General features: G+C 48.1%; 6 protein-coding genes across 6 annotated transcripts, besides 4 other annotated features; 4 read left to right on the forward strand and 2 right to left on the reverse strand.

Moving 5' to 3' along the window:
* The first annotated feature begins 1,251 nt into the window (after positions 1 to 1,251).
* Positions 1,252 to 1,273: a microsatellite.
* A 119-nt stretch (positions 1,274 to 1,392) lies between these two features.
* Positions 1,393 to 4,530, forward strand: PVX_123840 (hypothetical protein, conserved; the record flags this gene model as incomplete). The annotated part of the gene is made up of 5 exons (XM_001617280.1): positions 1,393 to 3,504; positions 3,656 to 3,826; positions 4,015 to 4,122; positions 4,316 to 4,362; positions 4,467 to 4,530. 5 exons carry the CDS (start codon positions 1,393 to 1,395, stop codon positions 4,528 to 4,530), a joined length of 2,502 nt encoding a protein of 833 aa, XP_001617330.1.
* Positions 2,333 to 2,356: a microsatellite.
* Positions 3,520 to 3,554: a microsatellite.
* Positions 4,531 to 9,633: 5,103 nt separating the features above from the next.
* On the forward strand, positions 9,634 to 12,750 carry PVX_123845 (polyadenylate-binding protein, putative; the record flags this gene model as incomplete). Its single annotated transcript, XM_001617281.1, has 1 exon — positions 9,634 to 12,750. The coding sequence occupies one exon, from the start codon at positions 9,634 to 9,636 to the stop codon at positions 12,283 to 12,285; it is 2,652 nt and encodes an 883-aa protein (XP_001617331.1). The 3' UTR covers positions 12,286 to 12,750.
* An 887-nt stretch (positions 12,751 to 13,637) lies between these two features.
* Positions 13,638 to 15,923, forward strand: PVX_123850 (hypothetical protein, conserved). Its single transcript, XM_001617282.1, has 2 exons — positions 13,638 to 15,045; positions 15,194 to 15,923. Exons 1-2 carry the CDS (start codon positions 14,030 to 14,032, stop codon positions 15,906 to 15,908), a joined length of 1,731 nt encoding a protein of 576 aa, XP_001617332.1. The 5' UTR covers positions 13,638 to 14,029; the 3' UTR covers positions 15,909 to 15,923.
* A 1,388-nt stretch (positions 15,924 to 17,311) lies between these two features.
* Positions 17,312 to 18,618, forward strand: PVX_123855 (chromatin assembly protein (ASF1), putative; the record flags this gene model as incomplete). The annotated part of the gene is made up of 2 exons (XM_001617283.1): positions 17,312 to 17,802; positions 18,067 to 18,618. The coding sequence occupies exons 1-2, from the start codon at positions 17,545 to 17,547 to the stop codon at positions 18,616 to 18,618; spliced, it is 810 nt and encodes a 269-aa protein (XP_001617333.1). The 5' UTR covers positions 17,312 to 17,544.
* Positions 18,619 to 20,397: 1,779 nt separating this feature from the next.
* On the reverse strand, positions 20,398 to 21,703 carry PVX_123860 (cytochrome c heme lyase, putative; the record flags this gene model as incomplete). Its single annotated transcript, XM_001617284.1, has 5 exons — positions 20,398 to 20,514; positions 20,639 to 20,747; positions 20,965 to 21,051; positions 21,205 to 21,481; positions 21,598 to 21,703. 5 exons carry the CDS (start codon positions 21,701 to 21,703, stop codon positions 20,398 to 20,400), a joined length of 696 nt encoding a protein of 231 aa, XP_001617334.1.
* Positions 21,704 to 23,322: 1,619 nt separating this feature from the next.
* PVX_123865 (hypothetical protein, conserved) lies at positions 23,323 to 27,135 on the reverse strand (the record flags this gene model as incomplete). Its single annotated transcript, XM_001617285.1, has 1 exon — positions 23,323 to 27,135. One exon carries the CDS (start codon positions 27,133 to 27,135, stop codon positions 23,323 to 23,325), a length of 3,813 nt encoding a protein of 1,270 aa, XP_001617335.1.
* Positions 24,051 to 24,122: a microsatellite.
* Positions 27,136 to 27,198: the final 63 nt, after the last annotated feature.

A 27,198-nucleotide genomic window follows, 5' to 3' on the forward strand; every position in this document is an offset into this window, starting at 1 on the left:
GGAAAAATAAAAAAAAAAAAAACGAAAAAACGCCTCTTACACGAAGGGGTTACATCAAATGTTCACGCGCTATGGAACAAAATAAATAAATCAACATGCATATTTTTGATACTGGCCAATTTTTATTTAAAAATTTGTGTGAGGCGTTTTTTCTTTTCCCCCTTTTCGATCTGGCAAAGTTGTTAAGAATTGGCGAATTGCACGCGGTCCGCGCAGCACACCCGTGGGTGTATTCACGTTTGGGTTTTTTCCACCCCTCCCTCTGTACATGCGTCCACAGGTACGCTCGCCAATATGCAATCAAAAAATGCGCTTATGTAACCATACACATACATATCTATTCACGTGAAAAAAAAAATGTTCGAATGTGCTTCACCCCATGACACATGGCGGACAGGAAAAAAAAAAAAAAAAAAAAAAAAAAAAAAAAACGCGCAACAGTGTACAGTGTCAATTCATTTTAGCAAAAAATGAGTACATTTTTGCTTTGCCGTTTTTTGATCCTCCCAGTTTTCACGCAAGCTAAAAAATAACCATTTGAACAGATGATCAGATGAGCAAGTGCGCATGTTGACAGGCGAAGGGAAGCATTTTTGAGAAACACCGCGAATGGATGCGTAAAAAATACGCGCCCACACGAGTACGAACGGAGGAAAGCGCGAGTTGTTGCCCCCTCGTTTGAGCGAATTTTCCGCGCATTTCCATGCGGTTTTTAGCCTGCAGTTGGCCCTTTCTGTTGGCATCTCCTATTTGCCTCTTCTGTTGGCATCTTTTGTTTGCCCTTTCATTTGGCCTCTTCTGTTTGCCCGTTCATTTGGCCTCTTCTGTTTGCCCTTTCATTTGGCCTCTTCTGTTTGCCCGTTCATTTGGCCTCTTCTGTTTGCCCTTTCATTTGGCCTCTTCTGTTTGCCCTTTCATTTGGCCTCTTCTGTTTGCCCTTTCATTTGGCCTCTTCTGTTTGCCCTTTCATTTGGCCTCTTCTGTTTGCCTCTTCATTTTACCTCTCATTTGTACCCCTCGCTGCCGCCCCTCGAGCCCACCTCAACAAACGGACAGGCGCACCGTTTCGACACCTTCGTAACCGCCTGCAGAGAGGGTGGACGGAATTGCCCGCGGCGAGCCCTCCACACCGCAGTGTGCGTTTTTGCGCGGCGGTGAAGTCTGCGCAGAGGTTCTGCATCCCGCGTCGCCGCGCACACGGGGGGTAGAGGCGTTGAGAAGGTGGGCCAGGCAAAGTAGCCTCAACTGGCTTACGCAGCAACGTGGCCTCAACCCGCGTACCAGGCAAAGTAGCCTCAGCTGGCTTACCTGGCAAAGTGACCCCAACTGGCTTACTCAGCAGCGTGGCCTCACTGGCTCACTCAGCAACGTGCCACCTGCTGACCAAGCAAAATGCAAGTCGTGTGCGACTTCGCGCACCTGAAGATGGTGCACGGGACGGTGCCCATCGGGAAGATCATCTACGCGAACCTGAAGGAGCTGGCGAGGAACCAAGAGTACAGATTCGACGAGGAAATAAAAAACTTCACCAAACTGAGAGAAGAAATAGTAATGATGCAGCATAAAGGGATGAACGGAAATTTGCTAAAATTGTACAAGGAGTATTTATTTTACTTTGAGACGTTTAGGAAGAAAAATTTACTGAAGGAGAAAACGAAACTGCTATGGAGTAATGACGCATTTAATGAGTACAAAAGAGTGGAGTACGAATTTGAGAGGGAGCACATTTTGATCATATTTAACATCGGCCTGGTGGCAGCGACTTTGTTAAAAATGAAAAAGAATTCTGAAGATGTGAAGATGCTAAACAGAATGTCTAACGACGTGGTGGAGATATTCAATTATTTATTTGTTAATATGAATGGAGAGAAGATGCCAGAGTTGCCAGACATAAACTGCGTAACGTGTTACGTCTTTTTGTGCATATCTATGGCGTATCACGAGAATATGTTTTACAATACAGCTTTGGTGAAGAAGTACAAGAGGAAGTTACTGGCGAAACTTTCTTTTAACATACACTGTCATTTTAAAAATGCGCTGACTTGCCTGGAGGGGAAGGAATTGCATTTATTTTTTAGGAACCCCTCCAAAGTTTCATCCTCCCCGGAGATAAAATCCAATTTGCATCGCATCAGAAGTAGTAGCAGTCCGTTTTATAACTTCCTCCAAGTGAATAAGATCATTTTCATTTGCATTAGCAATTTCCACACAGCTCTGAAGCACGCCACAGTACATTCGGAGAGTTTGGACGACAGTTTAAAAATTGAAAAATATGAAGTAGACAAAATTGGGGAAATTATATGTCGACTCAAGTACAGCCAGGAGAACGTCCAACGATGTGCAGACCTTTGCAAGAGGTACAATTTTAACATCAATCTGTCCTCCTTGAGGGGAAAAATTGACACAGCCCTGGACTATTTCGAGCACGAAAATAGGAACATTTATTTTGAGGTCATTCCTAGTTATGAGAGCCTCGGCGAGATAAAGGGCACTTCGGAGGTGATCAAACTGAAGGAGATAGACGTGTCTTCCATATATACGAAAAAGGACACCATTTCTTGCAGCCTGAAGTTGCTCTTTAATGAGAAGGCGGAGTTAGTTTACAATCTGTATAATAACGAAGCCATCGCTGTGTATGGCACGTTTTATAAAAATTTTTTGAGTCTACGGGATCAGTATAACTTAATAAATTTGAGCTGCCGGAAAAACGTCCTCCTCATTCTTCACAATGTTATCATCAGCACTTATAATAAAATCACCAACCTGCATAGGCCCACTCATTTTGAAAACAACTTAACTTTTTTGCAAAACGTGGAGCAGAATCTGAAGGAAATCTTAACCCAAGTGGAGAGCAGTCTAACAGCCGAGCATACCAACCACGTAGAATTCCAGAGGAAGTTCCTAAACGTAGGAATTAACCAAGAATCGGTCAATTCGTATAACTCCTTTTTGTACCATTTGAATGTTTTTAAAAAATCATTAGAGGAAATTCACTCCGGTGTAGAGTCCTTTCGACTGTTCCTTCAGGACAATCACATGCATTTCCAGATCTGTCAAATGGATGTCTCTACCTTTGCCAAGTACATCGTGGACGACTTGAATACCTGTACGAGCGTCAACATAGAATCGTTAGACCATGAATATGTGCACTATAAAAATTTGCTCTCCGAAGATAGGCATAGTGAGACCAACTCCGTCAGCAGCGTCGGCGATTTGTCTGAATTAGCCCCTGGGATGATACCCTCTTTGAATTACTTCGATTTCCATGCCTTCCTGAAGAGCCACAATTTGACTTACGGGGCCCAGAATGGCAACGCCGCTAATCAGAAGAACCTCTTCCACTTCGACGCTGTGAATAACTACATCAACGTGCACTCGGAGGAGAAGCTCTTCTTCGTCATCCTCGCCATTTACTTTTCCCTGAGCATTCAGCTGGCCGCGTTCGGCGCCGAGCTGGAGGAGCTCAAGAGCAGCATGCACGACGTCTTCCTCAACTCGATCTCGGTGAGGGAGCGGTGCGCGTAGCGGCGAGAAACGCGGCGTTTAGCCAGTTCAGCGAGTTGAGCGAGCTCAGCGCGACTGCATGGGGTTACCGTACACACGAGTTGACCAATTATTAACACATCCACTTATTCTTCGCTCGTCCACCCCGCAGGAGGAGCGCGACGAGGACAGGCTGAACGACCTGCTGCAGAAGCAGAAGGTCGCCCTCAGCGCCAAGAAGGCCAAGCTGGAGGAAAGCCTGGCCTCTTTCGAGAAAAACCTCAACCAGTTCTACGACTACTTTCACGAGTACAACAAGCTGGACTACTTCAAGACGATCGAGGTGGGTCTGGTGCGGCGGCGTCCGTCTGCTCAGCGGGGGGTCGCCCAATTGCCTTCTTTGTCTCACGCGTATAGCGTGACCGTTCGATAACTTTTGAGTGGTTTTTAGATTCGTTTCGTATCCTTTCCCCATCCGTTTTGCATCCTTCCCCACCGCATTACCGCTTTACCGCTTTCCCCCCCGCTTAGGACCTGAACGCCTTCACCAACAACCTCATGGGCACCGTCGAGAAGCTAAACGAGATGAACAAGAAGCATTCCTACACGCTCAAGAACTCGCTTGTGTTTAAGGACGACGTAAGGGAGGGGCGCCGCCAGTTTGCTGCCCGTTCGGCGGATCACCTTGGAAACGAGGCCGAGGCGATGGCGCGCCTGACTGGACAGCGCGCGTCAGAAGAGTCATACGCGTGGCGCATATATGTATATATATATATATATATATGCATATATATGTATATTTTTTTTTTTTTGTTTTTTTTCCCCCCTGCAGATAAACAGATACATATACATGCGCGAGAGCGAGCGCTCCACTATTAGGTAATTCGCCCGTCCACCTCTCCATTTGAAGCGGCACTCCCGCGCAGCACATATATATACATATATATGTTGTTGTTTTTTTTTTGTTTTTTTTCCCCCCGCAGAGTGCAGCAAATTCCGAATGGCTACTCGCAAAACATCCACAACAGCCACGAGCGCTTTTACTGACACGTCGAAGCGCGTACATACGCTTGGAGCTGCCGTTTTGTTTTTCTTTTTTTTGTGTTTATTTGGGCCTTTCCCGGGGGAAAAGCAGCAAAACGGAGCCACATACGCTTTGTGTAGCTAAGCAGCTTCGTCTGCCCGCGAAGAATTTTGTACCCGCATATTGCATTGCCTCCTTTTTTGCCCCACCTAAGGGGCAACAAAAATTGTAAGTAAAATATCACACGTAAGTAATTTGTTCCTTTAGTCATTTGTCTGTTTCGGTTTGAACACCTACACGTTTGTGAAGCAACTGCGTTTCTCCTTCGTGTGGACATGTGCAAGTGGAGAGAAGCAACGCTTTTTTTTTTTTTTTTTTTTTTTTTTTTTTTTACTAACAATTATCTTTAAACGAATGATAATCCCGCAAAATAGCGGCGTATAAAAGAATGGTTTAGTATCCCTGCGTGGATGGGTTACCCCCCCAAACGGTGCAGAAGCGGTGTCGGAGCGGGGTTAACCAGATAAGATGCCGATGAGATTTCCCCAGGAATACCCGTGGCAGAAGCTCTACATATTGCCTCTCCACTTGTACCAATGATAACTCCAAAAAGGGGGCCAAAAGAACGAAAGGGATGGCACTTAACATGTAGAGGGAGAAGTGGTACGCTCACGCAGATGTTCGTGTTTGGTCTCCCTCCCAGTGTACACAGAAGGCAACGTCAAAATGGCGCATCCTTTCTCAGGAATTTGGGAGGGAAGGGCAATTCTCAGCTTCATGGCCAAACGGGTGAACCGAAAAATGTAACGGACATCAGTGGGGGAGTGTACCCCACGCAGGGTAAACAGGGCCATCGCAACAGAAGGGGGTATACATATATACACATATATATATACATATATATATACATTATATGTACGGACCGATCGGCACGAAATAACTAGCCACACAATCACTATAACCCCTCTATGGGAGGCACATATAAAACACCGTGGTGATGTGCCTCTTTCGAGAGAGTTGACCGCGCCCAGTGGTATGTCAACCTACTCCAGTGCGTAGATTAAATGATAATAGTAACTCGCTGGGAGTTGCGTGAGGGAAAAAAAAAAAAATAAAAAAAAAACAGTTAAATTATATTATATTATGTTAAAATAAATTAAATTAACCCCGCAATTTGCGCTTCCAAATAAAGTGAAACCCGAGTATACCTGTGCAAAATGTATTACATTATTATGTATTTCTTACAAGGTGGAAAAAATGTTAAAAAAAAAAAAAAAAAAAAAAGGAAAAGGTGAGAAGAGAAGATTGGTGAAATAGATAAGATGAAGAACAAGGAGAAAAGAAGCCGTTCGGCGATTTTTTTTTTTTTTTTTTTTTTTTTCTGTCACTTGGGGGGTAAAAAAGAATTAGATAAATAAATATGCAGTTTTTGCATAATGAGGTTATATGTGCCCATGGGTGGGGGAGATGTATACATTTCGGCTGAGATGTATTATATATTTTGGGGGGCTTTAGCCCTTTCTTCTTCGCGGCAACTGTGATGGGGGTGATCAAACGGGGGCACATACATAGTACGTGCGCGAAAAGGTATGCAAAAGTTGGGCATAAAAAGTAGGGGCTACAAAAAAGGGGTATAAATAGGGGCTATTAATAGGCCAAAAATGGGGGCAAATGGGCCCAAACGGGCATAACAGACGCTGCGACGAAATGGCCCAGTGCGCGCTCGCTCGCATGAGGGGACAATTGGTTGAAGCTTCAACTTAGGCGAGTTCCTTTTTGCGAAAAAAAAAAAAAAAAAAAGGGATACACCGGGTTATATGTACTACTCACTGTTGCTATAGGTATAATATTATACGCATCTTTCCTTTTTCTTTTTTTTTCTTTCCTTTTCCCTCCTTTTTTGCGAGCGCGATATGCGCCGGCAGAGCCCCCCTGGAATTGGCGCGCCCATCCGCGCCTCGCTAAACCTGCGGCTAAGCGCTGACTTGGAAGCGCTGACTTGGAAGCGCTGACTTGGAAGCGCTGACTTGGAAGCGCTGACTTGAAAGCACTGACTTGATAGCACTGACTTGAGTATCTTTTCACCCGCATATCGCATCGCCCCCGCTCGAGCATGTATGCGCAGCAGTCGGTACGAATAAGCAGCAATGCATACGTACGTATGAAGGAAGCGCGACGTACGCAAGTTAATACGTTCGCGCGTGCGTCACATTGGTCGCGCTCGCGCGTTCCGCTACTTTTTTTGAATTGCGAAGTTTATTTGTTCACCCACCCCATTTCGCATTTCAAAAAAAAGAAAAAAAATATATACCCATAAAAAAAACATTTTAAAAAAAATTTACAAAAAAAACAAAAACTTATAAAAATATGAAACTCACAAAAAACCAAAAAAAAACGTAAAATAAAAGGCCATAATATAAAAAAAAAAAAATAGCATAAGCATATAAACAAAACAAATAAACAGTATAAAACCCCTGGAAAGGAAAAAACTACAAAAAAAAGAAAAAAAAAAAAAGCATCAAAGAGGGAGAAGGCAGCTTTTTGGCGAGAAGGAGCCAGCCAGCGCACAGATAAATGAGCGTACAAAAAAGCGCGCACAAAAGTACGTGCAAGAGAATACGCCCAAGGATAAGTACAAACGGAAGCGCAAACGGAAGCGCAAACGGAAGCGCAAACGGAAGTACAAAAGGAAGTACATACATAATACATATACATTACATATTTGCCCGTTTACATATTTGCTTGTTTCCACACTTGCCCGTTCCATTTTGCATATTCGTGCATCCCCACGCGCATACAATACATAGTGTACATACGAAGGCGCTTTGTACCCCCGCGCACGGCACCCGGCCTACGTGTACAGCCGCCATCGCGAAGTCGTCGTGAAGCCGTAGCGAAGCCACCCGTCAGCCACCCATCCCGTACATATCTCCCCGCCTGCGCGAGGTCGAGTTGCGAAAAAAAGGGGAGTAACCCAGGAGCGGTGCGCGCGGAGTTATGCCCGTATACATTTAATTAGCCAAATCGACGCATACGTGTACGGGGCTAGTGTATACATGCACAGGCAAAATACATAGGCACTACACATGCATATATAATATACACAATTTGCATACGCTTGAGCACGCGCGACTGTGTCGACGCAGAGTCCAGCCGGAAGGAAAAAAAAAAAAAAAAAATTAGCACATACCGAGGTAGTGTATTTTTTACCCCCCCTGGTAATTTTAACCCACCCGTTGCTTTTTTTTTTTTTCTCTCGTTGCAACTCTGCGTACGTTGGAAAAAACATTTTTAACAAAAGTGGAGCCAACGCCAGTGTATAACCCCCTTAGTGGTACTTGCCGAAGCCAAAGGGCCAACCCACAATCCACTGATGCCCGTGCATGCGAGTACTTGCATACGTATTTTTTGCCCCCCTGTGTGCATACATGTGTCAACCTATATATGAGTGACCCCCCCTTGAGATACGGCCTCTCAAGCTGTTGTAGCCACCTGCAGAAGCGGCGCGGTGCATACACACGTACTGCGTAAATACATGCGTAAATACATACGTACATATATACACGCACGCGTACGTACATATTTACATGCACACGTACATGCACTAATAGATGCGTACGCCCCTTGCGAACTCTCGTCTGCGCAGTGAGGCGGCCAGCTCGGAGAACCATCTGCCCACCGGGAGGGAGCGGAACAGCAGAGTGACGCCACGTGGTGACTCAGCGAGGGTGTATATATAAATATATATACATACATACACACACACACGTTAGCGGTTTGTACTTAAGCGCAGGCACATGTGCACGTCCACCCCCTGCAGTGTGCTGTTATCGCGCGTTGCGGCTTGCCCATTTTAACCGCGTGTGACATTTTGTTGCGTCGTTGCGTTGCGTTGCTTTGTTGCGTCGTTGCGTTGCGTTGCTTTGCTGCGCCTCTTTGTAGCGCCCCTTGTCGTTGTGCCGCTTTACACCGACCCTCGTGCCACCCACTTAATGATTCATTCCAACCTGTTGTGGTACCAACGCGTTGACCCCCCATCTGTTGTTTAGAAGGGAACACGTGGGACAGCATCCACCCTCTCTCCCCCCCTGCACATACACATACACATATACATACGCATACACATATACACCTCTTTTTGGCAGTTCAGAGTGGACCTCCCCCTCACCATTACTCCCTTCTGCACTTCTTACACAGTGCACGTTTTGTTTGGAAGCATAATTAAACGACTGTTCTTTATGTGTGGTCATCCCTTGCCAGTCCACGCGTCTCCTTTTTTTTTCGCAACCCCGCTGTGTGTACATTCACCTCTGCGTGCAATTTGCGTGTACTCTCCATTTTATGCGTTTTCTCTTTTTTTTTAACCCTAATTAAGAATCCCCGCTGCGTTTTAATTTATTTCAATTTATTCATCTGAGGGAGAGTGTCTTTGGCGACCGCTCTGCATATCGCGTCAGTTGAGTAGCTGTCCGCGCCGTAGGTGTGCACGAGTGGCCCTTTTTGGTGTCACGTCGGCTTTGTGCGTGTTAAATTTTAATATTAATTTTAATTGTAATTTATTTTTTATTTTTATTTTTTTTGTGCCACGAGACTTCACACACAGGGGGCGCTCCACTGGAAGGAAGCAACCGCAGGCGCATTCGCATCGCCGTTGTAGGATCGTGCTTGAGCGGACTGCACCTGCGTGTGCGCGTGTACATGTGCTTATAGGTGTACGTTTTTTTCGGCGTGCACACCTTCGCATTGCAGAAGCAGAGATAAACGCCACCACGTAGAACTCCACCGCGTGCAAAGCACCAGCACAGCTACGCGAGCGGCAGTAGTGTCAGCCAGTCGGACGGGAGAGGTAAGAGCCGGCCCCCTTGTCGAACGATCGCTTCTTCGCCGTCGCCGTTGCCGTCGCTTTTGCCTTCTTTTTTTCCTTCTTTTTTTTTTTGCGTCTCCCGAGGTTGCCACCCAGGAGAGAAGCGGCTGCGTTGAGAGTTGCGCATAGGCGATTAGCGCTGCGTGTAGGTGATTACCCATACGTGTAGGTGATTGTCAGTAGGTATAGCAGCGTATCACCGCTTACCCCCGCTTACCTCCGCTTACCCCCCGTACCACCGCCTCCCCCCCCGATTGAGAAGATGCTGGCCACCGGGACGAACATCATGCACCCGAGCTTCTCCACCGCCTCCCTGTACGTGGGGGACCTGAACGAGGACGTGACCGAAGCAGTCCTGTACGAGATTTTCAACACCGTTGGCCATGTGTCTTCCATAAGAGTGTGTCGCGACAGCGTAACGAGGAAGTCGCTGGGGTACGCATATGTCAATTACCACAATTTGGCGGACGCGGAGAGAGCATTAGATACGCTGAACTATACAAATATAAAAGGACAGCCAGCTAGACTCATGTGGAGTCATAGAGACCCCTCCCTGAGGAAGAGCGGTGCAGGGAATATCTTCGTGAAAAATTTAGACAAATCGATAGATAATAAGGCCCTATTTGATACGTTTAGCATGTTCGGTAATATCCTCTCATGTAAAGTTGCCACGGACGAATTTGGGAAAAGCAAAAGCTACGGATTTGTGCATTATGAAGATGAGGAGAGTGCAAAGGAGGCCATCGAAAAGGTCAATGGAATTCAGTTAGGATCTAAGAACGTCTACGTTGGTCACTTTATAAAGAAATCTGAAAGAGCTACCAACGATACCAAATTCACCAATTTGTATGTAAAGAATTTCCCAGACAGTGTTACGGAGGCTCACTTGAAGCAGCTCTTTAGTCCTTTTGGGGAAATCACCTCCATGATTGTGAAGACGGATAATAAGAATAGGAAGTTTTGTTTTATTAATTATGCAGATTCGGAGAGTGCCAAGAATGCTATGGAGAATCTGAATGGAAAGAAGATCACCGACGATGGGCAGATCGACCCTACGTACGACGCGAAGAAGGAGGAAGCTGAGGGTGGAAGCGGGGTAAGTAGCGGTACTGGCGCAGGTGCAGCCACTAACGGAGCTTCCGGCAGCGGAAGTGCAGACGCTAACGCCAGTGGAGGGGAAGGCGACAAAGGAGCAGCAGCAGATGCGAAGGGGGACAGCAAAGCTGCCAATGCGGGTGATACAGGCAAAAGCGGAGAAGAAGCGGAGGGGGGGGCAGCCACCTCCACCGCAGCAGCGTCCGAATCGGCGAAGGGGAAAGAAGGCAACAGTGGCGCATCTGATGATAAGGCCAATGCAGCGTCAGGGGCCACCTCAACCGATGCAGCTGCCAACGGGAAGGAAGACGCAGCAGGTAGTGACGCAACAAATGCGGCCGCGCAAGGGGAAGCCACCACAGGAAGTAGTAAGAAGGAGAGCGGTTCGGAGAACGCAGACAGTCCCAACATCCTCTATGTAGGCCCGCATCAGTCAAGGGCCAGAAGACATGCCATTCTGAAGGCCAAATTTGACAACCTAAATATGGAGAGTAAAAACAAACACCAGGGAGTAAATCTGTATATAAAAAATTTGGATGATGCGATTGACGACCAGACGTTGAAGGAGCTGTTCGAGCCGTATGGCACAATAACATCAGCGAAGGTTATGAGGGACGACAAGGAGCAGAGCAAAGGGTTCGGCTTCGTCTGCTTCGCTTTACAAGAAGAGGCAAACAGGGCAGTGACTGAGATGCACTTGAAAATTATTAACGGAAAGCCCCTATACGTTGGCCTAGCAGAAAAGAGAGAGCAAAGACTCTCTCGACTACAGCAGCGCTTCCGCATGCACCCCATAAGGCACCACATGAATAACGCTTTGAACTCCCCCATGCAGTACCCAAACCCTCAGTCCCCACAATTACAGTTCAACCAGAACACTTTAAATTATGGCAGACCAGTCATAACCCCCTTTAACCAAAACAACCTCATTTCTTGGAGACACCAACAAGCGGCACAACAGCAGGTGGTTCACCAGCAGGCAGCACAACAGCAGCTGAATTTCAATGCAAATTTGAGAGGGCAGATGAACCAAATGAGGCTCTACACACAGGGAGGAGGTAACATGATGAATAATAATATGAATCAAAATAAGGTAAATTCGCAACTCCATCCGGGTCACCAATACCCAAATGCATTAGGACAGGCAAATCCGCAGCAACCAAATTTAAACGCACCAGGGCAACACAACAACAACCAACCGATGCAGCAGCAGCCAGGAAACAATCAAATGATGAATAACAATATGAGGAATATGAATAGCAGAGCGAATAGAAATATGGGAGGAGGAAATATGGGGAACATGCCGAACCAGAAGCAGCTACCCCTCAACATGGTAGGCAAACAGAACAATGCGCAGGCCAATCAGATGAACCACCAGGGACCACCCCCACCACAGCAGCAGCAGCAGCAGCAACAGCAACAGACACAACAGACGCAACAGAAGTCGGCTCAACAAATGCAACAACAGGTCCCTCCAAATGGAAATTTTAAATTCACCTCACAAGCAAGAAACCGTATGGAGATGCCAAACAAAAATGCTAATAAAGTGAACCCAATTAATAACATGAACGTTAATTTTAATAACAACTCGACTTTAACCGCTGCTGCGCTCGCGTCCGCGCCTCCCTCCATGCAGAAGCAAGTTTTGGGTGAGAATTTATTCCCCCTGGTTGCGAACTACCACCCGACCTTGGCTGGCAAAATCACGGGAATGATGCTGGAGATGGACAACTCCGAGCTGCTGATCCTGCTGGAAAATGAGGAGCAGCTCAAGAAGAAGATTGACGAGGCGCTCGTCGTGCTGCAGAAGGCGAAGTAGGTTCAGCGATGGTGCGGCGGTGCGGCGGTGCGGCGGCGCGATGGTACGCTCGTACGCTTGCACGCTTGCACGCTTGCACGCTTTACGTCGCTGCGCGGCCGCGTTGCCACCCTGGCAGTTAGTTCGACCCCCGCCGGGAGAAAAGGCCCGTCAGCTGCAGGGAAGCGACTCACGTGGATGTGTACATGTACATATGTATGCATGCATGTATGTATGTACACACCTACGCTTGCAACACCTTCGCGTGCCCCTACAAATCGTGCGAGAAATCCCCCTACTCACCGTGTGTGCACACATTTCACGCTTATCTCCCCGCACGCATTTTTGTATGCAAAGAAGAAAGAAATTATGTGAAACGTTGTAAAAAGAATAAGCTTTTTTTTTTTTTTTTTTTTTGTATACAAAAAGGCAAGAGTAACAAAAATTTGAGAGAATACCACAAACTTGTTTTCCTAATGCTAAATGAGAAAAAAAATCGAGGCATTTTAAATGGCCAAGGTGCCTTCGAAAAGGGCTGCGATTGCGCGGAAAAGAATTGCCATTGCGCCGAAAAGAATTGCCATTGCGCCGAAAAGAATTGCCATTGCGCTGTAATTTTGTTTTTCCCCGGGGTTCCTTTCTGACGAACGAGTCAGCCACTTTCTTAAATGATACATTTGTTGTGCAGGGTGAGTATGACGAAGGAGAGCAAAAAATAATTGCACCTGTGTGAAGAAAAGGTTTGCGCTGTTGTGTAGATTTACGCGTGCTTCCTTTTCCATGTGTTTCCCTTCGCTGCTTCATTTCGCACCACTTAACCATCGCTCCTTCACCTAGCGATGAAAGGAACGGTAACAACATGTAACGCGTACTCCACAAAAGTCAAGCATGCTACGCGCACATGTATGCAATGATTGCAGCGCGTTCGAATGAGGTACCCATTTTTGTCCTTTCAAAGTTTAAGTTTATCCATTTTAAGAAAAACAAATTCATGGTGAGTAAAACTTAGGCGGCACGCCAACATATTTTGGCAGCAACTTTTTGAAGCCTTTTTTTTAAACTCCCCGCGGGGGTGTTAAACCGCTGCGAAGCTTCGTCGTTGTAGCGCTCGGGAGTCGTCCAGAAGGGGAAAATACCCCAGCCAATTGTCACTTCCTCCAGTTGGCGGGGAAATGTTCGAATGTACGTCCGAAGCAGTGCCAATGGGTAGGCACCCATATGTATGCCGGGCGGATAAAAAATTTTCCAAAAAGAATTCCACCTGAACGGTTCATGTAAAATTTCTCCGCTAGGGGAAAAAAAAAAAAAAAAAAACATTCCGCTGTAAATTGGCTAGCAACCATTCTCCGAAAATTTTAATTATTAAAAAGGGAGAAGTTTAAGGAACTGAATAACGGAGGAAATGCATTACCCATTAAAAAACAACGTAAAAAAAAATGCGGCAATGTAGTTTGCCTCAATTTATCAGCGCAGTTTTGTTGAGGCGTTCTTTCCACTTGGGAAATTTGCCGCAACTCTGTACATTCGCACGTTGTTTTAAACAAGTATGAACAGTTCAGAAAAAAAAAAAAAAAAATGAACAATCGGCCGATCTATCATTCGGGGAGGGCATACAAAAGTACAAATTTACCAATGTAACGATCGGTGTATCCTGTTAGATAGCGATATATGCATTTCTCATTTCAGCGCGAGCGAGCCACCCAAACAAGAGTAGTCCGCGCAAACCGCTGAAACAGCGCAGTCTGCCCAACCCACGCGGAACAACATGGATGGCTCCATAATCCAGGGCGACGATGTCATAATTACCGACACGTTTTTAAGTGACAACGAGGAGGAGGAAAAGCTAATAAAGCAAAAGGCCGTTGCGCAGAGGAGCGGCCGATGGGGGACAAACAAAAGGGATGATAATACCGCTCATGTGGGAAACAAAAACTGGAGGGGCGCTCGCCATGCAAATTTTGACGAACCAAATGGAGATGGAGCATCTTCCCCGGAGGAGGCATCCATAATTGTGAAAAATGATAACCCATGTGAAGAATGGGAAAATGAACTCGACGCGGAGGAGGGAGGAGGAGGTTTTTTCGACTTTGGCAATTATCTGCACGATGTTGATGACGGAGGGGAGGAAGACAAACAGGAGGGGAGCGGGAAGAAGATGCGGTCTGTTAGGAGCAACAAAGTGTGGCATGACTCGGATGATGATGTGATGGAGAGTGGCTCGAATGCCCCTCCGCGTATTTTCGCCGCCGAATCGGAGGATGGCGAAAGCCTAGACGGAGAGCAAGTCGAAATGGGAAACGAAACGGACGAAGAACAGTTGATCAAAAATGAACAGAGCGAAAACTATTTGGAAAGGTACATCGATAGGGTAGATATCGAAACGTACGAGGGGGAGGAGCAAAAAAAAAACGCAGCATCCACCATCAACATGGAAGACATATACATCTTTGACAACAACGAAATGGATTCTCACATAAAGAAGAAGAAGCGACAAAATAAAATGAACGAAAAAAATATATTTTTGAAATACTACTTACAGAAATTTACTTTCCACCAAATTGAGGACAAAAAAATTAGACAGCTGGTTGGCATGCCCAAGGCAAATTTAATTTTGCCTGTGTATGGCTCCGATCTGTATGTGCTTCAGTACAAGGAGAGGCTGCTAACCATTTCGAAGAAGGTCTCCTTCCGCGGGAGGATCAGCCACGTGCAGGAGCGCAACGGGAGCGCGTACATCCTCATGCACGACAACTATGTGCGGAACTACAACTTGGAGAAGGGGTAAGCGCGAGCGCGCCTGCAGTGAGGGGGTAACTTTCCTGGAAATGGTTTTTCCTACTTTATATATGTCCCCTCCGTTACGCCACCTCAATAGTACCGCTCATTCATAATTCATTGCATCTCTCCCCCGCTGCTCCCCCCCCCACAGGGTTGTGTACAAAAATCGCATTCACCTTGGAAACGCAGGACGGGTCATCCCCATGGAAATAAAATTCTTCGACGCGGGAAATGAGGAGAAGAAGGGGATCCCCCAGCAGAGTAGCGACCACCTGTATGGCATATCCTTCAGAAGGAGCAGAAAGATAAATATCTACGACACAAGAAGTTTTGATGTGGTGAAGAACTACGAAATGGATTACAAATGTATTGGTATGAATTTCCACCAAAAAACAAACAGCCTTTTTGCCATTGACAGTAAGGGCAATCTATATAACTGGTGTTTGAACACAAATAAATTAATCAACAGGGTGGTAGACAACTACTCTGTTTTTCCCTCTTGCTTTAGCATCCATGGGGATTACCTCGTTACGGGTTCGTTCAGTGGCTTCCTCAATTTATTTCATGTGGATGATTTGTTGAACCCTATTAAGAGCTTTAAAAATTTGACGCTCCCAGTTAGCAATGCTGTTTTTAACCCCCAAAAGGATTGCCTTTTATATTACACGAAACTGGCAAAGAATGGCATTAAGCTGATTGATCTGCATACCAATTACGTCTATTGCAACGTCCCATGGTTTAATAGCAACGTGAGGCACAACGTCCTTGCCGCGGACTTTTTCAACGGGGGCGACAATTTGTGCTTCTCCGTCAAGCCGAATTCGTTTTACGTGTATGACCTGTTTGGGGGGGGTTCGGCCAGCTGAGCGCGCCGGCCTCGGCGTGAGTTTGCCTCTATTTTGTGAGGCCATTTTGTGAGGCCATTTTGTGAGGCCATTTTGTGAGGCCATTTTGTGAGGCCATTTTGTGAGGCCTTTTTGTGAGGCCATTTTGTGAGGCCTTTTTGTGAGGCCATTTTGTGAGGCCATTTTGTGAGGCCTTTTTGTTTTTGCCATTTTTTTGCTTTTTTTTCGCTTTTTTGTCAAACATACATCCGGTTTGTCCCAAATAAAGAGGAACATATGGAGATGGAAATTTGTGAGCAGTTTTATTTTCTCCCCCCCTGGAGGGACCAACGGGCAGTTGCACATGCCGAAGCGGTTTGCCTCCCTCAGTTGGTATTATTAAAAAAAAGGGGGATGTGGGGATTAAATGGCCATAATTGCCATGCTCACCTGTGGAAGTGGCTACATTACGGTGTTTGTTTTGTAGGAAGAGGAGCAACCGCGTAAGATGAGCTGAAGAGATTCCTCCGCTGCGTAATGGCAAAGTGTCTGGGTTGACGAAGCAGCATTGGGGGGTTCCCCTTTTGTGGAGCCAAATATGTATGTACGCATGCGCGATGTGCAATTTTGTAACTTTTTTTTTTTTTTTTTTTTTTAATTTTTATAAATGATGTTTTACCCCTTCGAGGGGGTCCCCCTTACCTCGTAAGGAGCATCATGCCGTGGGGGGTTCTTTTTCTTGTCGACTTCACCATGCGTACTCATGGGTGGTCATATGGCCTCCCCCCACCATTCGCGCTCTCCGCACGTGCCTTCTTCATCATAACTCCGCTTCGGCCCTTGGAGACGACCCGAACATTGTCTCTCCAAGGGGGGCATTAAAAATATTTCACCTCCTCTTTTTTTTTTTTGTTCTTTTCATATACAAATCACTGCCTCATCGTGACGAAAAAGCGCACCTCACCGTGTGTGCGCGCGTGGTTAAGTGTTACACGACCGGGAGGGCCGCTCTCCACGCTCCATAAAGTAGCCCGCGCTGGAGACCGGGGGTATCGCTTCCGCTCGCCTACTCCAATCAATCGAGGGGATTTTTTTTTTTTTTTTTTTCGCGTTGGCCAGTTGAGCCGCACCTTACGCTCAATGGTGTTGGCCCTGCCCCAGAAATTGCAATCGCGCGGGGGTTCCCTGCACGCCTCGCTGCATGCGCGCATGCCAACACGCATGTTACCATATGTGCACATTCCCCCCCCATGTGTATTCATTCCCGCCTTAGCACATTTCCGGGGGCGCATTTCCGCACAGCTAACGCACTTTTTTTTTTTTTTACTTAGCGTGCATGGGGAAGGGAGCGTGAGGAAAAAAAAAAAAAAAAACAAAAAAAACAAAAAAAAAGTTTGACTGCCCGGTTAAGAGAGCATGGAGTGTGTTTTTTTTTTTTTTTTTTTCCAAGAGAGGTGAAAAATATAGTTCATTTTTCAAGGCAATTCCTTTTTCCCTGTGACGATTTGAGCAAACTGATCGATCGCTGGGCATCTTAACCGTTCGCATACGTTAGGCATACTCCTGCTGGGGATAGCTGCTCGTTGGCTCTCTTACGTTTGACTCTTTTCGCCTCGCTTCTCTTCCTTTCCCTTTTTTTCCCCCCCTCACCCGCCGAAGCAGCAGCTAAAAACGAACCATGTCTGAAGTGAACGTGACGAAAGTGATAGTGAACAACCCCATCTGCGACATTTTAGATCCATTCGTTTTCACCATCGAGTTTGAGGCGTTGAATAAGTTAGAGGCCGATTTGGAGTGGAAGATTTTTTACATTTCTGCTGTGAACAACGATGGGGAGGGGAACCAGGACATTGAGCTGGATAACATTTTCTTGGGGCCCATCGAGCGCGGCGTGATGATGTTCGACTACGCGGTCAACCCGCCCGACTACAAGAACGTACGTGGGGAGTTAAGCGGCGGTTAAGCGGCGGTTAAGCGGCGGTTAAGCGGCGGTTAAGCGGCGGTTAAGCGGCGGTTAAGCGGTTGTTACGTGAAAGCAGCGCCTAACGGACCGCCAACTAGCGCTGAAGGGAGAAAGGCGGACCGGTGCGAGCCAACCCTCCATCCTGTCGAGTGCTCAACTCTCCCCACTTCGTCCCCCCCCACTTCTTCTTCTTCTTCATCTTCTTCTTCTTCATCTTCTTCTTCTCCCCCCCTTTAGATGGACGTCGATAGCGTGCTGGGCCTGCAAGCCATCCTCATCTCAGCCAACTACAAAGAAAAGGAGTTCATTCGGATCGCCTACTACATGAATTCATTTTACAAAGACACCGAGCTGAGGGAAAAGCCTCCAGCCGTACCCCAATATGATAAAATATGTCGCCATATATTTGTAGAAAATCCCAGAATTGTAAAATTTTGCATAACTTGGGATGCAGAGGAGAAAGATGAGTTTAAAGAATTTGACAGAGAGAATGAACAGATAGAGTTAATCAACTGCGTCAAGATGAATGGGGAAGATAATAGCAACTCTAATATAACGAATGAGTCTACTCAGGAAAATATTTGCGTCTTCAGTGACGTCCAGGCGAATGGTAAAAAGAGCACACACGTCGGGGCGGTCGAAAGCGCCAACGCGTATGCCAGCGCAGGTTTGAACGAGCGGGCCGTCCTCAGCAGCAACGCCGCGTCGACTGACCTAGATAAGTGCGAGCTTATTAACGCCAACATAAATGGGATCAGCCGGATAACCATCGACAATAAGCACGCCTGAGCGGGGATTTGCTGTGCCCAGTGGGTGCAGCGATTTTGTGCGTCGATTTGGGGTGCCCATTTGGAGTGCCGCTTCCCCCCCGCGCTGTCGTTGTTTTCGTCGTTTTAATCCCCTTCGCCGTGTTCCCTATTGATGCTGTTGCTGTTTTCCCTTTCCCCGTTGATGTTATCCTTGTGGTTGTGCTCCCCTGCGGATCGCTTGTGCGTGTAGGGGGGAGATGGCTCGCTCGGGGAGTTACAACAGTTGTGAGGAGAGCAGTCTGAAGCGCCGCCATGTGTGCGCAGCGCGGAATGGTTCATCCTTTTATTTTTTCTTTTATTCTATTACCTTTTTTTTGTCACTTTGCGAAAGCGTCCCCACGCGATGTAACACCTGGCATGCGTATGTGTCCAGAAAATGCGAATGGGGGGATGAGCAGTGTCTGCGTTGCGCAGGAGCGTCAAGCGCTTTCTCCCCTCTGGCTTCCTTTTTATTCCTTTCTTTTTAATCCTTTCTTTTTAATTCCATTTTTTTTAATCCCATTTTTTTTATTTTTTTTTCCCACTTGTGTACGTACGCGGTGCCGCCCACCTCAGCGCTGAGAGTTCCTCCGAACCAACCCCGCGCCACCTGCGCATAGACACACCCCTTTGTGCCACCTGCGCATAGACACACCCCTTTGTGCCTCCCGCGCGTGGAGGCACCACAAGTGCTGCTGCCACGGGGGCCGCTCCACTACGCCCCCTCCCCCCCCCTTTCGCAGCAGTCCCAACATAAATCTTTTTTTCCATCCCCCCTTCGTTAATTTTTAGATACAAAAAAATAAAATAAAAAAATTTCCAAAGATTAAAAAAAAATGTTTTAAAAGAAAAAAGTGCAAGTGTGTAGCAAAGGAGCGTTGCCTTTTCGAATGGAACGGTTGCCCTCCTGCCGCTGCGCGTGGTGTGCGCCTTTTTTACGCTTCACGTTTTATTTACACTTCATATTTTTTTTACACTTCACTTTTTTTTTACACTTCACGTTTTTTTTACACTTCGCCTTTTTTTTACAATTTGCGCTTCTTTTGCTGATGCCCCCACTTTTTAAACAAAGCGACGGACAGCACTGCATGCGGACGTAGTTCTTTTTTTTTTTTTTTTTTTTTTTCCCCTCCACGCGAACTACCACGCTGTGTTAACGGATGGACACATTCTGCGCAGCGGGCGTCACTTCGTTTTTTTAAATCAAATTTGTTGACTTTTCTTCAGCTGCACTTTACGCATACGTAATTTGCAACGGGGGAGGTGGGGAGGCGTCCACTGTTACGGGTGGCATGCACAGCTGTGGGGCGGGGGTGCCATTCCCCTACCTGTCAAATGTGCCCACATGGCTGAACACAAAATTGCGCCTCGCGTACGGAATGGTGTCCCACGTGGGGGTGCCCTTTTGCCCGTATCTTCTTCGGCATCCGTTTTTTTTTTAAAAGACAAACAAAATATGCGCGTGATGGATTCACGCTTATCACGTTTTTTAATCCTCAGCTGCTGAATTTTTATGCCCCAGGGTGAGCGGCTGTACTTTTTGTTACGCCCAACTGGGGGTGAATTTTTTGCATTTTCGCCGGTTGGCCGGGGGGGCTACTCCATTGAAGGTGATGGTGTAAACAACGCAAAGGGGAAAGTAGAGAGCAGGAGAGACGGGAAGAAGAAGCAACGCCTCACTGCACGCACTCCCGCATCCCCATTGGATACCCCCCTTTGGACACACTTCCTATAACAGGTCTGCTCCCCCTGTGTGCACACACACCCCAAGGGGGTCAAATCACCTGAACAGTTCATACCGCTTGACATGCTTAAAGTAAAATTCGTAAAAAGGGTAGCGTATTCGGTCCCAGATATTTGAGAAGCTGTTCAGGGCAGGCCTGACGTCGATGTATATCTGCCAGGGGGGGAGAAAAAAAGGCAATTTATCATTTACACGAGGTCGTTTTTTATACCACATTTTTTATTTCCCCTTTCCAATGTGCATGGCGAGAGGAACGACCCACTGTGACGCTTCTTACATTCTTGTCGTCCTGCTTAGACTCATCGTTGTAGTAATCCAAAATGTACTTCACCTCGGTGCCGCACCTGTTTACATACCAGTCGTGTCTGTCGAACGGTTTGCCTAGCCTGCGGGGGGGTAATAAAATGCGAGCTGCTAATTTGGGGGGGATAAGCAACGGAGCGGTAGCAGGGTCGCCCTCCTGTTAGCATGCTATCCAGTTAGCATGCCCTCCTTCAACAGGGAAGGCGAAGCCAAACAAGCAGCACAAAAATCGACGTGTTCATACGCACAGGTGCACGCAGAGCCACATGGCAACTCTGCCGCTTTTCACTTTTTCGTTACTTGGAGAAAATGTTCCTGAATTTGGCCTTCACTGAGAGGTCATCAAATTTCCCGAGAAATCGCTGCAGGGTGACTTCGCTGCATTTGCTGGGGGGGAGGAGAAGGGAAAGGACATGCGGTGTGGCTACGCTGCATGGCGGTTCCCCTGACGCGCTGTTCACTTGGCATGCCTTTCACTTGGCATGCCTTTCACTTGGCAGTCGCTTGGCCCCCTCGCTGACGCCCGCGCGCCGGACTCACCTCCTGTGCAGGTACTCATACTTCAGGATGTGCCTCCAGGACTCCTCATTTACCTCGTTGTGCACCGTCACCACAGCGTCAATGTAATTTCGGTCGATGTGCTTGTTCTTCCTAATGAGGGAATTGTAAAATTGCTGTGGCGAGGGGTAGAGCCACTTCTCTTGGCTGTTTTTGGGGATGGAGGACACGTCTCTCTTCCGGTTCAGGGGGCACTCGGCCTCTCCGCGCAGGGAGTAGTTGGGGATCTCCGGCATCATGTTCCGTTGGTTTATGAGTTCTGTGCGGGGGGGGGGAATTGGACGTGTAAAGGAAGCGGCGGTGGGCTGACCTTGGCGCGCCTGCAGAGGGCATACTTTTCACAAAAGGCAAGCCGCTAACGCGCGGATAACTTACCGTTCCCCGCTGCTTCGGGCATTTTCACTTGCCCCACTAACGACGAGGGGCATCTCACTTTTTCTTCATTTTGATTGTCGCCAATTGCCCTGCCTATGCTCTGCATATTTGCGAAGCGGTCTGTTGCTATCTCCCTCTTGGGACCTCCCCCCAGGGTAGACACTACTCAGCAAGCAGCGATGCGGGGTAAGCGCACCTGCGAGCATGCATACGTGGGTACACCCACATGTACGTGTAAATTCCTAACTGGGAAGTGGCTCCCTCTTTAGTGGCTTCCCAACCAGGGTTACGTAATCCTCTCAGTTGGTTCACCCCCCCTAGTGAAGGTACATTTGCTGCCCTCCAATTCGGCCCCCTCTCCAGATGGCTCTTCTGTTTTGCGGCACGTGGGAGGTACCAAAATGGGCCGGTAAAAGATTCCACGCTTGTGAGACTGGCACTTTGGATGAACTGATGATATATAACTGTGGGGACGCGGTTGGTGAAGTGGTCGTGGAGAGATCTGCGTGGTTAGCGGGGTGCTCATCAGAGTGGCTAACGATCTGCTTCGTTCCCCCCAGTGGAACTTCAGCAAAGAGTTTCTTCTACATATGTGCGCGCTTGTGCTTCACAGTGCGGGAAGCGTTCCACTTTTTTTTTTTTATTTTATTTTATTTTTTTTACAGCGCGCATGCACATGTTGAGGTGGCCTCGTTTTGAGTGGCCCCGTTGGGATGGCCTAATTTTGAATAGCCCCGTTGAGACTGCTCTCCTACGATGGTTTCCCCTTCTTTCCCCCTTCCCAACGACAGCAACTCCACCGGTGCGAAGAAACCTGTGGCTCTGCTATACGCATGAGGGACTCGCTGATCCGTTAAACCGTTCCTCCACAGTTGTGCCTATAACTGGGTCGACAAGTTTTTCTTTTTTTTTTTTTTAAAAAGAAACAACGCAGGGGTGAGTGGCTCGTCACTTTTGCTAAGCCGCATGCAAATGTTTCCTACGCAGTTGTATGCCTCGGGTGTGGGGTGGTGGCAGCCAGGCGGCGCCCACGTAAATGGTCGGCTTGCGAAGGGTCAATTCAGAGGGTAGCAAAACCCAAGGCGGTGAAAATTTAGCGGCATGAAAGAAGTACCAAAAAAAAGCGTCACATGATTCCCACTTTGTGAACGCGCGCAGGAACAAGAAAAAAAAAAAAATTAAAATAATTGACTAATCGGAAAGGGCGAACAGGAGGTAACGGCGCTGCAGGGCTGCGTCGCGGAGCCGCCTCGCCGAACCGTGAAATGCACACCGCATGTGCGTAGGAGACGTGGGTGGTTAACCACTTGAGGTGCGACTCCAATCGGTTGCGCCAAAACGGGGGGGAAAATCGTACCGCGGTTGAGCCCCCCTCTACCGCTCAGCAGGGCACACAAGAAAGAGGTAGCCCTGGATGCTGAGTGGTGGATGCTGAGTGGTGGATGCTGAATGGTGGATGCTGAGTGGTGGATGCTGAGTGGTGGATGCTGAGTGGTGGATGCTGAGTGGTGGATGCTGAGTGGTGGATGCTGAGTGGTGGATGCTGAGTGGTGGATGCTGAGTGGTGGATGCTGAGTGGTGGATGCTGAGTGGTGGATGCTGAGTGGTGGATGCTGAGTGGTGGATGCTGAGTGGTGGATGCTGAGTGGTAGACGCTGAGTGGTAGACGCTGCTTGCTAGACGCTGCTTGCTAGACGCTGCTTGCTAAACGGCGAGCCTGCTGCGTCACACCTTGGCCTTCTTCTTGGGCACCACCTGAATGTGCTTCTCCCTGCAGTAGGTCATCACAATTTCTCGGTTGACGCTGAGCTTGCAGTCGACTAGGTACCTCTTCAACAGGGAGTACTCAATTTGTCTGTCTCTTTTTATGTGGTCGTGGAGGACCTCGTTGACGCCAATGGCCTCATCGATTCTTTCAAACAGCGACTTTAATTCCATCTGCTTTATTTTTTTTTTCATGCGGTTTAGGTAGTCCTCCTGCGATTTGGCTTCCTCGTCGTTGAGCGGCGGGGGAGTCCTACGCGTGGCATCCACCTGGTTGGAACCCCCCTGCGTGGTACTCACCTGGTTGGAGATCCCACGCGTGGCACCCACCCGGTCGGCACTTCCCCCCCCTACCGGAGCCCCGTCGAACCACTCTTCATGCTCGAAGAAGGGGTGTACCTCTGCATGCACATCCCCCAGTGGGACCCCCATCGAATCACGCACAGTAGCACTACCCCCGGTGGTGCACATTCGACTCTTCTCCCCCCCCTCTGCCCTATCACGATGAGGAAGGCTACTCTCCGTTTGGTAACCCCCCTCAACAGCTTTGCCTTTCCCCAATTTGGGATGCTCCTTTTGCATGGCCATCGGAGGGTGGTATTCTCTCGCCATCTGCCCATACTGTTCATTCAGGTAGCTCTGTATTCGGGTCAACTCTGCGATTAGGATCTTTCGGGACAGTCTCTTGCTCTTCAGTCCGAAGAATTCCATAAGACCCTCCAGCACTACGTTGCTCGTCTTGTTAATGTCTAGGTTAAGGATGGAGAGTTCTTTCCTTCTTTCTGTTTCTCTTATCTTGGGTTGCTCGATCGAGATGCCCGCGGTTGCTTCATCCCTTCGGGGGGGATTCACCCAGGGTGTGCGTTCGTCCGTCTGCGGGGCGCCTTCGCAGTTGCGCGCACTGTCGTGGTTTCCCTGGACACTTTCCATGACGTTGCCCTTTACACTTTCCATGCCGCTTCCCTTTACACTTCCCATGCCGCTTACGCCGCCGATTACGCCATTATCTGCGCTCCCCTCCTCATCGTCGTCCTCCAAAACGATGACCTCCGAATGGGGAGCCACCCTCGGGGGGAGGCACTCCGCACCGTCGCCCTTCCAATAGTCATTCACATTGACAACGCAACTTGCGCTGGCATCATCAGAGAAGCGGCCTACGACCGATCTGGGGTCCTTGTCCTTTGCCTTATCCGCATCCCCGTACGGGTCTCCTTCCATCTCTTCCGCCAAATCAGACGAAACAGCTGCGCCGCACTTGGGCCTTGCTGCGCTGGGGGGCAACTTCTCCACCAGATTAACTCCCCCTCCATCCGAACCGGAATCCTCTTTCCTGTTGTAGTGAATCATTTGTATGATGACGGACGTGTCGCTGTCTTGGCACGTTTGGGAGTGTCCGCTCGGGGGGCGGGCGCTAGGCGGGTTCTTTTCTATGGACGGTGTTATGTGGGCATTCCGGTTAGAAAAGCTCTCTCCATCTGGGGGGCTACTTCCCCGGTTAGCAAAGATCTCTCCATCTGGGGGACTGCTACCCCTTTCCACGTCGCTTCCCTCTAACTGGGCCCTCACGTGGGCCCCCGTAAAATCGCTACACCTACTGTCGTGCCACTTCCCAAGGGAGTTCCTCACCTCGATGGGGACATGCTCAAACTCGTTACTAATGTGCTGCTTTTTCTTTTTTTTAATTTTCCCATTAACCATGAAAAGCTCAAAGGTGTCGAATTGGACGGACTGCCTTTCGTCTGCGCTGCTGTGGTCACTCTGGGGTAGCTTCCTCTTACATAGCTTCGTACTCCGTTCATTGCTGTGGCTGCTTGGTTGAGCTACCTGCAGGGGGGATTCATCTATTTGGTTGCCCCGCCCGGGTTCGCTCTCTTTATACAGCCTACAAATTTCTGCGCCTGTGGGTGGGGTTGCCTTGCGTGACGCTTCCTCACGTGGCGCTTCTTCACGTGGCGCCTCACCCCCCTTGGTGTCACCTCCACGCAGGGACGACCCTTCCTCTAATCCCCCCCGTCCTGCTGCGCTTCCCCCCTCATCGAATTCAGGCCAATCGTTTTGTAAATAATTGAGGGGGTCTTCTTTAGCGCCTTCTGTTGAGCGGCACTTTGGGTGGCTCCCTCCGCAATCGAATTTGCTTATCCCCTTCACGCTGCTCACCGCGCTGTCAAAGGATTGCTCCGTTTCGTGTGCACTCCCCTCTATAGAGATGGCCTCTTTCCCTCCATGAATGGCCTCTTCCTCCACAGGAGCAATCTCCCCATCTTGCAGCTCCTCCTTCTCATCAGAGTGGCTTAAAATTTCTAGCACTTCTCCCCCACATGAACTTTCCTTCGCCTTCACAGATTCGACACTCTCGTTGGCCAGAGCCGCTCCCTCCTCATGCGAACCGCCACACTGGCTCAGGCCCCTCCGAGTAGAATCATTTTCCAGGATGGCTCTTCTCTCATTAATGAAATGCAAAGATTCGTTTTCCTTTTTTGTAGTGTCGAGAGAATATTTTAAATTTCCAAGGGGGCGTAATTTCTTCTTATGCTTTCCCTTGTGACTGTCCCGCTGCGATTGGCTGTCTGCACTCTGGGGTTCCTTCTCGCTGTAGATGTAGATGGTGTCAAAGGAAGCCACTTGCTGGTTCGCCACGACGCCCTTTTCTATACAGTACTGTGATAGCTTGAATAGGGACGTTTGGCTTTGGAAAAAGAGGCGATCTTCCCGGTAGGAGTTGTCTCCTTCGTTGTGGGGGCTGCTGCGCAGTTGGGCGTCCCCCTGTTGGGAATCCCCCTTTTGTGTACCAACACTGCTACCACTGGGAACGCCTTCCCGCTCCGCCCCCTTACCCGCGGCATCCTTCACCCCCTCATCAAAGTTATTCAAAAGTTGAATGAGACTCATCAACTTGGGACCCATCTCTGCACCGCTCACGCAGCAGGCATTGTATATGTCCAGCTTCAGCAGGTTCATAAAAATGGGGCAGAAGTTATTGTTTTCGAAAAATGCCCCCGGAATGATTACCTTGTTAAAGACGTGTCTCATTAGGTCTTTCTTCTGGTCTCCCTGCTCCACCGACAGGGCGTTCTTCAAGCTTTCTACCAAGCTGTTAACATTTTCTCCAGTTGGAGGGGTTACTTTGTCTGTCGCGCAGTTCACACGGGTGTGGGTAGTATGGTCTACATAGCTGTCATCCTTGAGGGTGGGTTCATGGAGGCTGTCTTTTTGGCTATCCCCTGGGTCTGCTTCCTCTTTTGTGCGCTTATAACATTTACCTTCATCTTCTTCATCTTCTTCTTTCTCTCCGTTCTTTCCATCACTTTTGGAGAAAGCGCTGCACCCACCTGCACACAACCTCCTAACCATTTCGTAATTCTCACAATCGAGGGACCTAATCGAATTTAAATTGAGGTCCATGAGACATTTTCGCAGACAATCTATCAGGTACGCTTCTTCTATCTGGTAGGCCCTTATTTTGTTTTTCACTCGTAACAATTTTTTTATCACATTTTTGTAAAATTCGTTTAGCGATTCTTTGTCCTTTGGCTTCTTCAGCCATATTGGTACTTTCACATTATTTTTCCATCTCTGGAGGTCTTTGTAGAAGTACACGTCGCTTTCGTCACTTTCGTTGCTGGAGGGCTCCTTCCCCTTCCGGGCCTTTCCTTGTTTTCTTTTTTTATTTCCCTGTGTTTTTCCTTTCGCGGTTTCGGTGGGTCTCTCCACTTTGGCCCTTTTGGTAGTTTTTCCCCCTTTGGGCGCATCGGTCGATTTGCCTTTACCTTTCATAGTCCCCCTTTTGCGTGTGGGCCTTCATACATGCACACAGTATGTAGGCGTTTGTACACAAGT

This window comes from Plasmodium vivax, chromosome 14, assembly GCF_000002415.2.
Source record: "Plasmodium vivax chromosome 14, whole genome shotgun sequence".
NCBI lineage: Eukaryota > Apicomplexa > Aconoidasida > Haemosporida > Plasmodiidae > Plasmodium > Plasmodium vivax.

Excerpts from the sequence above, each read along its gene's own strand:
- PVX_123850 (XM_001617282.1), top strand. The coding sequence starts at position 14,030 with ATGGATGGCTCCATAATCCAGGGCGACGATGTCATAATTACCGACACG. Across the intron at positions 15,046-15,193 it reads AACTACAACTTGGAGAAGGG|GGTTGTGTACAAAAATCGCA; the intron begins GTAAGCGCGAGC and ends CCCCCCCCACAG.